The sequence below is a fragment of the Melitaea cinxia genome, chromosome 6 (assembly GCF_905220565.1).
Source record: "Melitaea cinxia chromosome 6, ilMelCinx1.1, whole genome shotgun sequence".
Taxonomy (NCBI): domain Eukaryota; kingdom Metazoa; phylum Arthropoda; class Insecta; order Lepidoptera; family Nymphalidae; genus Melitaea; species Melitaea cinxia.
The window spans coordinates 4,001,417-4,016,698 of NC_059399.1; the positions used below are offsets into that span (position 1 = coordinate 4,001,417).

The following is a 15,282-nucleotide window of genomic DNA, read 5'->3' on the forward strand; positions in this document are numbered from 1 at the left end:
ATAGATTTGAAGCATCTGGGAATTGATTCGTTTGTTCGGCATTCTGTTAGCTCGAGAGGCTACATTAGCTGCATTTTTACTGGCTACAGCTACTAGTAGCTTTTCATGTCGATACCATAATGACTAGATTCTGACCCATCATTCTGACTGATCACAAATACTAATGCAAAGACAACAGATTTGTAAGCTAATATCATTTTTGATACAATTTTCGATATTGGATATTTTGTATCGATATAATTATCGGATCAAAATGTAACGGCTGATAACGGCCCAGCCTAGAACTAAAATATCGATATATCGATACTTTTAACAAGCCTAATTTAGACATTAAATTTATTGACGTTGAATTGTTGATTCTATGATTTGCGAATACTACTGATAATTCTTGACTATTTCAGCGCCTGAACTTTAATTTGTGCGTGTTTAGTTTTTTCTTAAAACTTTGGAAAAAATCGTGTAAATTAACATGGAAGGCGACGAACTAAGTGGTGACTTGGTTAGGTTGGACAATGGATTTTTAGTCGACGAAGAAACTTACGTTGTAAACTCAGACGATGTGCTCGGTAAATGATAATAGTTGTCGAATATTCTAGTTCGCAATTTTAGTTTTTGATCTTAATTTTTAGCATTGTATTTATTTTATCGTTACTTCAATGTTTTTACAGAACAAGAGGAAAACAACTCTGACTCAAACAGTGGTGGCAAAAACGTGCCCCTTCGAGAACAAGATAGATTTTTACCTATTGCTAATATTGCAAAAATAATGAAAAGGGCAATCCCAGAAAGAGGAAAGGTAGGACATTTAATACTTCTATTAAGGTCTATACTAAATACTAGATGTCCCTCGTGAATTCACCCACGTTAAATTAAGAAAAAAAGAAGTACTAAAATATTATAAACCCTTCCTCGATAAATGGCCTATCTAACACTAAAAGAATTTTCCAAATCAGATCAGTAGTTCCTGAGATTAGCGTGTTCAAGCAAAGAAACAAACAACAAATATTATAGTACATATAGTAAACTAGTTACAGTATATGTAAAAATAAGTGAAATAAAATACTCTAGTTGGATAAAATAATTAAATACAATTTTTAGATTGCCAAAGATGCAAGAGAATGTGTCCAAGAGTGTATCTCGGAGTTTATATCGTTCATAACGAGTGAAGCAAGTGATCGCTGTCAAATGGAGAAACGGAAGACAATTAATGGAGAAGATGTACTATTTGCAATGAATGCACTCGGCTTTGATAATTATGTGGAACCGTTGAAATTGTATCTTAAAAGATACAGAGAAATCGTTCTATCTCCTGTAAGTGTTATAATCTGATTTGTATGTTGTTTATTGTCATACTTCTCAGACACGGTGACCAATTTTTATAAAAAAGAATCGTGAATATTTAGTAGGTATGGGAAAAGGTTGTACAGTACATTACATACTGCTAGGTAATTAGTGTATTCCTACCTAGTTTTTATTCCGTCTAAATTTCATGCGTTTGTCAGTTCACAATACAGGACAATATTTGTTGTTGCTGATCAGTAAGTTTTCTATATCATTTAACAACAACCAGCTGCTTGATGTGGTAGTGTGTATCTGAATTGCCAGCCTTGTTGATTCCTATTTTAGGAAGATACTTGTATTTGTACATATATGTTTCTTGTCCTGATGTATGTCCTTGTCATTAGTAGAGTTACCCCACTGTGCTTAGGAGAGCATGCAAAGCGTTTGTTATCATAGACAGCAATTGTTACTCCAGGTACAGGAATTATCCGCCAGCCTGCAGTGTTCTCTTATATGTCAACAGGCCTTTGCCCAGCAGTGGGATGTTATTGGCTAAATCGATCAATGAATCATCAACCATCAATCATGGTTATTTGTATAAAGTGTGCAAATATTTGTGTAGCTTAGAAAAAAATATTACAAAACAATACTTTGAAAGTAGTTATGATTGACTTCAATTTAGTTTTCTAATCCATACTGAGAACATACCGCCTTTTGTACTTAACTCCTGTTTTTATTTTTGTATTTTTGCTCACTCTTGGTGTACAATAAAGAATTTTTATTATTATTATTATTAACATATATAAAAACATTTATTTTAATTTTATTTCTCTTTTTCAGGTTACTATCAACAAGTTAAACAAAGCAATAGTTTTGTATGGAAGTAAGTTATGTTTATCACTTTTTACTTTAAGTCACGCAAAATAAACGCACGGACACGTCGAGTTGTGGAAAATGGCCCGTGAATCATCATCATCACTTTTTACTTTTAAGTATTTTAGTTTGTTTTTAAATTTATTTGAAGTATTTCACACAATATACATCTTTCTCATAGGGAAAGAGGCACAGTTATGGAATTTTCAGTCTGTTTTTGTTTGAATAAACTCAAAGAATCCACTATACATCCATGAGGATTGCGGAAAAACGGGATGTCTGGCGCGACCTTGGGGAGGCCTATGTCCAGCAGTGGACTGCAAATAAACTGTATTTTCACTCTCTAAAAACATATAATGGGCTGAATAAATAAATCAAATGTAATTAATAGGAATAAAAGAAAATAAAATTTTGATTTGTTTCAGCTGATGGAACTCAATGCGTCTCTAGTGAAAATGATACTGACACACAGGCAGAAACAGTTATATACAGCTACCCTAAAGTTATTGGAGATTTTACGATCGCTTAAAATATCAAAGAATCTACAGTGATGCTAAAATTAATTCTTCAATTAAGTTAACAACAAAACTAGGTGAAGTTGTAAGAATCACTTTATTATGGAATACTTTTTAAGTATAAAAAATATATATAAGGAGACCATAAAATTGTTATGTGAATTCTTCCACTGGTATGATTAAAATTTGACACGACCTAGGTGGAGATTACTTAAGTATTTGTTTTTTTTTTTAATAAAAGATATTTCAAGAAAACAATTTTGTTTTTGTATAGCTCTCAAACATATTTACTATATCTTACATTTATTTAAACTATAATAAAACAGAGTAAATAATATGAATATTTTTTTTTTTTATTCTAATCAAGCCAAATATTAATGTTGAGGATTAAATCTATTATTGATATTAACCATTTATGAATTAATTTATAATATTAGTCCATTTATTTAAGCTATTTGTATAAATAAATCTTTGTTTTGATTGAGATTTATACAAACATTCAGCTTGTTCTGTTTCATTCTGAGATGAAACTGCTGTTGTGATTGGACTATATAGTAAAATATAATTGTAACTTACTTTGTAAATCATAATTAAATATATAATTATTGTATATATTTTAATTTCTACATTGAAATATTAATATTTTTATATATTTATGGCTATTAGGCAGTGCAACATATTCCATTGAGTTATAAAATTATACAAAAATTATTCTCTAAATTTGTCAACAATATATCCAGGGAGAGGCATCAGATACAAGAATTTGTTGAATATAATTATACCCAGCGAAAATGCGAACGAAATTCCCAAATTAAAATCTGCATTGAAATCGCCGGACTGATATATATCTCCACCAAAATTCTTTGCTGTAAATCTTTCAGTTAAAAATGCTTTACCGCTTGGATATCTACAATTAGCATTAGAATTTATGTTCATATTAGATGATGTTTGTATGAGATTAGTAATTGATGTGCAGTTCTCCTCGGAGCTGTATGGTAGGCCGTTGAATACTGGTTGCTTGAAAATGTTTCTGTGTAGGAATATTGAAGCATATCTTGTATGAGTTAGATAGGTAAGGTAGTACAGCCAGTCTTCATAGCCTTTGTATGATCTGTAAAAAAGAGATATGGATTAGCCAGTTTAAAACTCTATTATTAATGTAATTTTTTTTTAAATATTTCGAAAAAAAAAAACCAAGTGACTATTTTTATTATTGTATGTGTATATATATTGTTAGAAGAAAGGAATGATACTTGTCGCACTCGTCAAAACACTATCATTGAAAATCAGTGTTGGTTTTCGTTTTTATGAAAGCCTTTAAGCCATAGATCAAGTAAAAAATATAGATAACGCACCTAGAACAAAAAAGTGAAGCCACTTTTTTAAATATGTGTGAGTGAGTGAAGTGTTGACACTTTTTAAAAAAAGTCCCTAAAATTTTTATTAAACAATTAATTTAATATAGGTAAAATGGGTATGTGAAAATAAAAACCTGTTTATAGTTTTAAATATATTTACTCCTTTTTTCGCTTCAAATTGTTAAATAAATCTATTGCAGCCATGTTTTGATTTAATGAATTATATAAATCTGTGTCAATGAAAATTGTGTTTTTAAGTAATTGATGATTTCTCTGAAGGGCAAGTCCCTGTTTTAAAGACGTCTAACTCTTTGCTGTAATGATTTAATTTTTTTTTAAATAAAGTTCCTGTCTTTTTAACTTTTCTCTTAGTTTATTTTTTCTAGGTGTATCAAAGATTGAATCTTGGTTATTGACTGATTTTAGACTCATCCGGTAGGTCCTAGAACAAAAAATACAACATTAAAATACGTAGTAGTAAGTAGTAGTATATACGTGATGGTACTCTGCCAAGTCCACGTTTTGTACCGTACATGTCAGCTTTAGCAAAATGGTTTGAACAAACCACATTAGATGAGGATGGCTGTCGTTATAGTTCATTTCAGCTCAGTCGTATAGCATCTACCTATTCTATCTATCTCCTATTAAAATATTCGTTGGAAACCTAAAATCATGATATTTAGTAGTATAATATGAGTAGTTAATTCACAAATTTAAACAGACACAAACGAGTTAAAAATTCATATTGACTTCAATTTAAATAAAACATAAAATCACACGATAAAAAAAACACAATAATGATGTCCACTTTCTACTTAATTATTTTTCTATGATTGCCTACAATTTACTTACCCGCATTTTGGGCTAATGGAAATAAAAATTACTGGTAACACTCCCTCGGTACGTATTTCGGGACATCGAAATTATAAGTTCCGAATAACCTCAATATTATTTTGGAATAACAAGAAATATAAAGTTTTGTATGTACTTACGTGTGAAACGATATTTCTTGAGACTTTTTATTCACTTTGGTATTGTTTTTGCACCATTTAATTACATAAGAACGGCATTTTGAAGGCAAAGTTACTGTACGAGGCCCCGTGAGATACTAACGAAAATGAGCGTAGTTTGATGCATATGTGTGCGTGAGCGCGTGTGTTTACTTGAAGGAGCCGAGTTTTGTGGCTTCAGTAACAACATAGGCCGCGCATTATCTACTTTTTTTTTACTTCATCTATGCTTTAAGCCGAGTGATATACCTTTTTGGAGCACTTAGCTGCAGACGGTAGTTGTAGTTTTATATAATTGTTATCACAGTTCTTGTTTATTCGTTTTTTTTTAATAACTTTTTGGAAACTATATTTTAAATTTTTTATGACTTATTTTGGATGATATTGATTTTTTTGTTGTCTATTACTGTTCTTGTAATTTTTGATTTGTGCGATGTCCAGAATAAACGTGTTTCTTTCTTCTTCTTTCTATCTATGTTTTGTATTCGATTAAAACACTTCTAATTTAAACCTATATAAGTCAAATATTTTTTTTTAAAGGAATTTCAGCCTTTATGAACCTTGTGAACTCAAGCATTTGGTAACTACCCATAGTAGAATTTTACAAATAAAATACAACAGCCTCATTTTACAAAAGCCTCCTTTGCACAATCATATTTTGATTTTGAGATACTTACCTTAAAACACCACTAGCCAACATAATATACACGCAGGATATATAAATGTTGACAACGGCAGCAATGATGCCATTCTTGACAAACATCATGATGGCGATGGTCTGTTGCTCGGCAAAGATGTAGCTCGACCATAACACTAGCGCGAAGTATATGTAGTCCAGACCTTCTGATATGTTGCCTAGGATTCTGTTGCAGATCAAATTACTGATTTGAAATCAAATTATTATTTGGAATATTTAGTGTGAAACTAGTAAAAATGTTTATTAATAAAAATAAAAACTGTTTACAAACCTATTTAATACCTCTCATAGCTTTTCATAAATCGGTATGTGAATTTGGTCTGCATTTGTCCATTTTTCTATGAAGTTTATGAGATCTTTTCCATAGAGTTAGGCTACGGTAACCACTTACCACACAAACGTCACGAATTAGTGGTGGAAAATAATCAAACAACATGACACAATGATTCAGTATTGGCTTAATAGATTTTATATCAATGCCGATGTAGTTAAAGACAAGAGCTAATAGTCAAGACAAATATAACTTAACAATATCTAATATAAGAATATAGCCCCTTCTCTTCCTGTGGGTGTCGTAAGAGGCGACTAAGGGATAAGACAGTTCCACTACCACCTTGGAACTTAAAAATCCGACCGATGGCGGGACAACTATCCAACTGCTGGTTTTGAAATATACAGGCTGAAGATGGGCAGCAGCCTCTTCGGCGCGACAAAGCCAGCCCTGCGGTCATCGACCCGCCTGCCCAGCGTGGTAACTATGCGCAAAACACATGAGTTCACTCTATTTTTGGCGCGAACTTGTGGAGGCCTATGTCCAGCAGTGGACTGTAATAGGATGAAATGATGAATATAAATATAACACAAGGTCTTCATGTCGGGACTTTTCGATAATCATCCACACGTTTTCATTTATGTATATAAGATCAATTATCTTTACTATACCTCACAAAAGTATATTTTTATGTGCACCATAAAATATAATTATACATACGGGTAAATAATAGCGGCAGAAGCGAAAGCAGTGATAAAGGAAAAGGGCAGCGATACGATGTTCCACGCGAGTAACAAGCTGGCCCCACTGTACAAGCCTTCCTGCGACTCCTGGTAGTAACGCGTTCTGTATGGACCGTCTGAAAATTCAAAATACTATTTGATTGTTCCATCGGTCAAATAGTTAACCGACATTTAAAAAAAATATAATCGAATTGAGAACCTCCGCCTTTTTTGGAAGTTGGTCAAAAAGTAAAAAATGAAAGAATTTTTCTTTTTTAAAAAAAGTTTGTCTTCTATGTGGACTATCGTTCTCATACTGCTTCATTATCGTCAACCAATACCCTGCTGAAAATTCCTAATAAAAACGATCATTTGTATGGGAAGTTATAGAGAGATAGATCTATCTGGAATCCAGATAGCCCAGTTAAAAACATAAAAATTGTTTGAAAATTTTGGAATCCCTGTTTCAAACAATAATTTACAATAACTTCCCATACAAATCATCGTTTTTTATTTGGAATTTTCAGCAGGGTAGGTACAATAAAATATGTTTTGAGTTCGTTTTTATTACACAAATTTGTTCTCGTTTTTAGACAAATAGTTGATTTTGTTCGGGGATTCAAAGTTTTAAATTCACGAGAAATTTTTCATTTAATTAAGTGACAAAAAAAACTAATAGGTATGTTAAATAAACGCCACACGCTAAAAGTTAAAAGCTAACAATAAAAGTTACAAACGTGGGATAACTTACAGAGACAAATGGTGTTCATAATACTAATAAAGTAAGTCCCGACCATAGCATTGAAAATAAGTCCACTTTTAGTAATAAACGCTCGCTGGAAATCCTGTAAAACATAAAGGAGTAAGACAGTAAGTAAGGGACGGTAAATTCTTCATTAGATATAAAAATGTTATCGTTACCTTAGCTTCGTTGTAGAAAATCCATAAAATGAAGAAATATATTGGTAGTGTTAACAATCTCATAAACATCTGTTTCAACCCGTGCTTATTCAAATTGAATATTGAGACGAGCATTCTCCTAAAAAGATTAAATTAAATAATTTCACTCATTTAAAATAAGTACCATCCAGAATATGTCAAGGTAAATGTAAAGGTTATACATTTATTTCGAAATTATACAATATTGTACTAATATTGTGACAATGATTGCTGTAAAGTATTCGAAACGTCGGGCATTTAAAAAACTTAATAAACCGCGACAAAAACCGAAAAACTTGATTTCTTATAATAAGTGAAATTCGTATAAACATTAGAAAATACTGATGTTATAATGGTGGCTAATAGGAACAAAAAAAAATTGTTTACCTTTATGTTTGTTTATCACAGTACGGTAGTAGTAGTTTTACACGTACTGCAATTTTGTACAAAAAAAAATGATATGATATAGACGTACCTCCCAACGAAATCTATACTATGTTGGATAAAAAATTTTAAATTCTTATTACATAGTCACACATAAAGCAATTTATAATATAATATATTATATGCATCATTGGAAATATCATGAAGATGAAGCAGGAGCTAAAGGGTCAAACACAAAAAAAAGTAAATCGAAGTAAAGGAAAATGGTGAAAAAGTAAACAAGAAAAAATCAAGTTAAAGTAGTAAAGAGCTGGTACAAGGGTCATAACGCATTATTACACAGTATAAAACAATGTCGCTTCCCGCTGCGTGTATGCTTAGATCTTTAAAACTACGCAACGGATTTTGATGCGGTTTTCTTTAGTAAATAGAGTGATTCCAGAGGAGGGTTCATATGTATAAAACAAGCTAATATAGTAGAGGAACACTGATAGTTTTAGAAGTTTCTAATTTGATGTCGTAAATGAACACATTTTTTTGCGCCTACATTGCAAATATTTATTTTATATTTAATATCAGCATTGCACCCCTGCGGAGCCAGGGCGGGTCGTTAGTAAATATATATATGGCGTTTCACGACTCGATTTAGCCTGTAACATCGCACTGCTGACCATAGGTCTATTTCTCCATATAGGAGAAGGAAGATAAAATTTAATATATATTACGTAAACAAAAAGAAAAAGACAAAGAGTAAACCCAAGTTTCGCAGAAGCATCCCAAGTGCGTCGCCGACCCTACCCCCAACTCCCTCCCAGGGCTCAGGTCACCTTACTCACCACAGGAGCACTACACTACTCGAGTGCAGTATCAGCGTGGAGGCAGTTCCCCAGCCGGCCGGCCTGTAGCAGCCGGCCAGTAGTGTCAGCACTCACAAGTACAGCGCGGCCACCGCCCGCGCGCCGGCGAGTTAAGTGTCAGCACTCACAAGTACCGCACGGCCACCGCCCGCGCGCCGGCGAGTTAAGTGTCAGTACTCACAAGTACAGCGCGGCCACCGCCCGCGCGCCGGCGAGTTAAGTGTCAGCACTCACAAGTACCGCACGGCCACCGCCCGCGCGCTGGCGAGTTAAGTGTCAGCACTCACAAGTACAGCGCGGCCACCGCCCGCGCGCCGGCGAGTTAAGTGTCAGCACTCACAAGTACCGCACGGCCACCGCCCGCGCGCTGGCGAGTTAAGTGTCAGCACTCACAAGTACAGCGCGGCCACCGCCCGCGCGCCGGCGAGTTAAGTGTCAGCACTCACAAGTACCGCACGGCCACCGCCCGCGCGCTGGCGAGTTAAGTGTCAGCACTCACAAGTACAGCGCGGCCACCGCCCGCGCGCCGGCGAGTTAAGTGTCAGCACTCACAAGTACCGCACGGCCACCGCCCGCGCGCCGGCGAGTTAAGTGTCAGCACTCACAAGTACAGCGCGGCCACCGCCCGCGCGCCGGCGAGTTAAGTGTCAGCACTCACAAGTACAGCGCGGCCACCGCCCGCGCGCCGGCGAGTTAAGTGTCAGCACTCACAAGTACAGCGCGGCCACCGCCCGCGCGCCGGCGAGTTAAGTGTCAGCACTCACAAGTACAGCACGGCCACCGCCCGCGCGCCGCCCGGCTTGCCGCAGTGCAGCTGTAGCTTAGGGTTGGCGCGGCCGTGCTCAGGGTTGCCGCTCACCAGGGCCGGCCCCTCTGTGCGGAACTTGTCTACTAGCGCTGCGATCTGGTGGTTGGACTCTATGAACCGCTCGCGTGACCTTCTGTCTACTGTCGATAGGCATACTGGAAACATTTGTTGGTGTTAGGAGCATACTTGTTCCGTCAGTACGTATTATGTAATAAAATTAAAATGCGATTAAACTAATCGGTTATGTAAGTAAATATCTAAATAAGTTTAGCTATAACTTACAATAATACATCAAAGGGTTCTCCAACTGCGGGCAAGGGAAGCCAATGCTACCGAAATAGTCCAACAGGTTTCTTGTAGGTCCCGCGTAAACCACGTCTCCGAGACACAGGTACACTACTCTATCTAGGAACGGGAAAACATCTGAAAAGAAAAACAGGGCCATAAGAATTAGAACAAGAAAATGATTATAAAAAAGTAAAACAAAAAAGATTTTTCTAAGAAAAAAATTAGATTTCGAATGCAGCACATTCTCTATGTTTTTTCCCTAAATATAAACTAAATCAAGCTGACAGGTTTTTTTATATGGTTTGAGGAATTGACGCGTTTGTACAAGTCACTTTTTGTACGGAATAGTGGGGCTCAAGACGACATTTTAGCGACATACAAAGAGAAAAATGTATGTTATTGCGATGAATTTGTTATATGTTTTTTTTTTATTGTATTGATTTTATTTAAATTTTGGGAATAAGAAAAATTTTGATAGAGACAAAAATTTAAGATTTAGAAAATAATTGTCTTTTTTTTGTTACTAAACCTAATTAGTACCTTAGTAGTACCTACTAATCTTAGAGCATATCTGTCAAAGTAAAAACTTATCTGGGAGTCAAAATATAAATAAATCAAGTAAAGTCAAGAATGTAATGAATTACCTGATCTCGGTTTTTCCATAGTAAGTATGATGGTGGTTCCATATTTCTTAGCTGCATTCGAAAGAATAGATATAACCAAATACGTGTTCAATGGATCTAGATCCCACGTGGGCTCGTCGAGAAGTAGGATCACTGAAATATTATTAAGTATTTAGTACTATATATTATCATAGGTTCTTAAAATTATGCCGGAGTTGTCGAGATTATCATTTTTAAATTTCCGATATTTCGGCTACGTTGCTGACGAAATGGTCACGAGTGACTTGCAAGAGTAAATCCAAAATTTAGTTTAAAATTAAAGTCGCAGTAAAAGTCGTAAAAGTTAAAGCTGAAATATTTTTTTAAATAGTAAAGAAATAAATATTACCTGGATCTCGTATGAGTTGAACTCCGATTACTAGTCTTCGATATTCGCTTTTCGTTAACGTTGTTACACATTTGTTTGCAACCTGTAATTATATATCAATTTTATTAATTTATTTATGACACAATCTATATCCATACTACTATTATATGAAAAGAAAATTAGTCCACGGGCAAAAGCCGCGGACAAAAGATAGATAACCATAAATATATTTAGCTCTTTTTTTCTTTTTATTATCAATATAAAAGGCGTACCTGAGACAGAGCTAAATCGGCCATGACTTGTTTTACTTTCGACGATTTCAAATATCCCGATATCTGCATAAAAATAGAATAACATATATTTTTTTTTTATCAACGCTAGCTACCAAAACAACAATAGTTAAAAATATATTTTGTTGTGTACCTTAGTAAGCGACAAAGCTAAAGTCTGTTGCACACTGAGACCGGGCAGGAGTTTTGTTGAATGTCGGACCAGAGCGCAAGTGCTCGTAAAGTGATCTTCTTCTAAGGGAACACCTTCGAGAAGTATGTGACCCTTGGAAGGTACTCGGCGGCTTATGACGTCCAGAAGAGCGCGTTTTCCGCTACCTAGTAGAAAAATATGTCCTATTTATATATCCGTCTTCGGTAGGTGCTAGTCATAATAAAGTTGAAGACGTATATAGCAACAAATAATATTAAATTTAAAAGGCAATTATTCTGGTATAGGGGAGAATGTAGACGCCCATCACCTTCGGTTGCAGGTTCGATTACCGCTCGAATTGGATATTTGTTTCCATTCTGGATGCCTGTCTTTGTGGGTCTCCCCACCGTGACCTGGAGAGGTCTCTATTGTTATTACTGTTCCCTGGTCGTATCGATTTTGATGATTCGTTTTTCCATTGAAAGCTTGTGCCTGTCGTGTAACAACCACATCTGACAAGTAATTTTTACGAGTAAGTTATCGATAATATTTCGTATTTAATTGGCTATATTTTAGACTACTATACGTTTGTATTACTTGCCGATGTTAATTGAAGTCGGTTTTTTTTCTAATCAATTTCGGTACTGCGTTGTACAAATCAAAAATTGAAACTAAAAGACATACTGTATACAAGAATAATACGATATATACACATATATATGAGCTTTGTTTATATAACTATACCTTTGGAACCCAGAATGGCTGTAACTTCTCCACTTTGCGTGATGAAAGAGACATCCTTCAAGATGACGCCGGTCTTCACACCGCCTGTTAGTCGCTGAAGAAAGCTGCCAGGCTCCACCTTATTAAAATACATTCAGTTTTAATTTAAAGATATATTTGTTTATTTAAAAAGCAAATTTGCAAAGGCGGTTTTATTACTAATTGTGATTCTTTATATTCTATGCACAATAACAACCACGAAAGTCTTATTTTTAATTATAAAAATAGAAGATGAAGGTAAATAGCACACGTGTATAAAAATTATTAATTATGTAAACTCAAAAATAAGTGAAAGAATTCTCAGTAGTAATTGGACTTAAAATCAACACTGTCACTAAAACATAATTATAAACGTTTATACCAATAACTGCTACCTATATTCCTCTCGTGAAGTTCGTAGGACGTTAAAACAAACAAAACCGATTCCAAAATAAATAACGTATTTATACAAATAAATAAAATTGGAGTGTTTGTTTGTAATATAAAAATAACCGTTTTTTACTAAATGCATATGGATGTATCATCATCATCATAATCATTTCAGCCTATTACATTCCACTGCTGGACATAGGCCTCTACAAGATCGTGCCAAAAAATGGCGGAAACTCTAGTGTTTTGCCCATAGTCACCACGCTGGGCAGGCGGCATATGGATGTATACACGGTACATATACCAAAATAACATTTTTTACAGTTTTTGTCTGTCTGTCTGTTTGTTTCGGCTTATCTGTGAAACGGCTGGACCAATTTAGAGGGGACTTTCACTGGCAGATACCTGATGTAATAAGGAGTAACTTAGGCTACTTTTATTTTAGTTTTTTTTTTTATAACTGCAAACTGAACAATAACCTTGTTAATAAATTTCACGCGGACGAAGTCGCGGGCACAGCTCGTCTAGAATAAAGTTAATCTTGTGTCGTTTAATTGAGGTAGGGCACCGCAGGAAATTTCTTGCTCAAAATATGGAACAGCCCGACTGGGGTAGTACCTCGACCTTACAGAAGCTAAATAATGCTATTTTTAAGCAGTGTTGGGTTCCTGTTGGTGAGTAAGGTGACCAGAGCTCCTGGGAGGAATTAAGGGTAGGGTCGGCAACGCGCTTGCAATGCTTCTGGTTGTGCAGGCGTCTATAAGCTACGGTAATCGCTTACCATCAGGTGAGCCGTACGATTTTTTGCCGACTTAGTTACATTTAAAAAAAAGTCCGAAAACATACACAAGACAATTAGATAACGATAACATCTGTATGGCTTTTGTCATTAAAGGGAATCGAATCCTTGACCGGTTGAGTTTTACTCATTTGCTATGATCGCAGCCAAATCGAAAAAAAAGCAAAATGTTTTCGATGATCTAAGGAATTTCTTCAACAAAACTTAAACCTATATACTATACCTACGTATATTACTAACAAACTTAAAATTTAATTTAAGGCAGTTACAGTTAACAGTTTATATCTCTAGTAGCTTTATTTTCGTTAGGGGCGGATCCAGCTCGAAAAAAGATTGCGGTTACAGTCATCAGAAAATCGGCCAAGTGCTAGTCGGATTACAAACTCGCTCACGTAATAACGAGCAATCATGACTTATAAACGACTTTTGAATAAGATTATTTCCTTTTCAAAGCACATCTTAGGTATGGAAGTAATCATTGGAGACCATTTTTATTTGCCACCCCATGAAGGGAAAAAAAAATTAAATTTTTCGGCTGACCTTTTTTAGGCCAGCCGTTCCACAATTCCATTAATAAATCGAGTCAAATAAAAATAATGGTTAAATATTTCGTAGATCCGACCCTAATCGTCGTTGTTTTTAAAGCCAAATGTATATACGACGTTTTCCTATTTTTATCCCATACAATCGACATCAACGGGTGCGAACCGAAGGTTCACACAACAATACAAACAATTTATTTTATTTGACAAATATTGAAATGCAATAACAAAATCTAATTTATTGTATTTCTAGTAAAATACACGTAAATATATTTGTTTTAAATAATTATAACAAACATAATTGTTTTTAATCAATTACATTTTTTATTTATTTCATATACTAGCTCCCCGGACAGACTTCGTTCTGTCAAAAGTAATAGTATTTTTTTAAAATAAGTATTTAAACCTTCCGTGGGACCTTAAGGAACATACAAAAAATTAAATTAGCCATTCTCGAGCTTAGCAACATTCATTTTTATTTATATATAGATTATGTTATATATCCTCCCCATTTCCAAAAAGAATTAAAATTTTAATACTAAAACTTTACAAAATGAAATAAAAGCCTTCTTATTATTAAGACGGAAATTTCATTTTGTGCTATGCATTATACTTGGTACACAATTGTTTATTATACTTACTTGTCCCGAGTGGAAAACATTACACAACTCCAATGTATAGTCGCTTCCGATCATGATTACGGTCTATCAATTTTAGTATTATATTTAAATAATAATAAAAAAGCTTAAAACAAAAATAAAAACATTTCAAAACAATACAGCCTCTCAGTAAAAACAATGTCGCAAACTAACTTAACGCAGGTAACGTCAAACTTCACCTAACGTTTGCGGCGTTGCCAATTCTATTTGTTACTAACTTCTGTTTACTAACTGTACTTGACATTAACTTTGTAAAGAAAGCAAGCTAACTCAGACTCTATTTAATGAATCATAAAGTCGATTTTTTTGTGTGACAGGAATAAGAGCCTTTTAAGGGGTAGATCACAATTTTTATTATTAAAATTATTTTTGAATTTTGTTCCGAGCTTTCAATTACAAGGTCAAAAGGTAATCCTTTACAACTTTGCCCAAAGCCGAGGAACGATCTCGTTAGGAGACACCCTTAGGACGAACTTCCACTTTTGTGAGTCCTTAAAAGGCTTACATTTTTTTAAGCTCCCAAACCGATGACACTGTGGTCTGAATTTTTTTAAAGAAACGTAGCATTACTGAGTTATTTTATGGCGTATTTGAGTATGTATTAAATTTATTACGTAAGTTGACGATGCATTGGCGCAGTGGTCACAGCAACTGGCTGATGTGATGTGGCTTGAAGACAGGGGTTCTCCATAAATACTTTCTTTGGGATCTGGT

General features: G+C 34.7%; 2 protein-coding genes across 2 annotated transcripts; one reads left to right on the forward strand and one right to left on the reverse strand.

Moving 5' to 3' along the window:
• The first annotated feature begins 311 nt into the window (after positions 1-311).
• Positions 312-2,924, forward strand: LOC123654207 (nuclear transcription factor Y subunit B-4). The gene is made up of 5 exons (XM_045590126.1): positions 312-566; positions 669-796; positions 1,099-1,311; positions 2,122-2,164; positions 2,580-2,924. The coding sequence occupies exons 1-5, from the start codon at positions 470-472 to the stop codon at positions 2,681-2,683; spliced, it is 585 nt and encodes a 194-aa protein (XP_045446082.1). The 5' UTR covers positions 312-469; the 3' UTR covers positions 2,684-2,924.
• Positions 2,748-14,604, reverse strand: LOC123654206 (ATP-binding cassette sub-family G member 5). Its single transcript, XM_045590125.1, has 13 exons — positions 14,551-14,604; positions 12,161-12,278; positions 11,417-11,601; positions 11,266-11,328; positions 11,015-11,096; positions 10,648-10,779; positions 9,998-10,138; positions 9,672-9,870; positions 7,649-7,766; positions 7,479-7,572; positions 6,726-6,864; positions 5,715-5,900; positions 2,748-3,780 (listed from the first exon to the last, which is right to left on the reverse strand). Exons 1-13 carry the CDS (start codon positions 14,602-14,604, stop codon positions 3,378-3,380), a joined length of 1,914 nt encoding a protein of 637 aa, XP_045446081.1. The 3' UTR covers positions 2,748-3,377.
• Between the last annotated feature and the right edge of the window lie 678 nt (positions 14,605-15,282).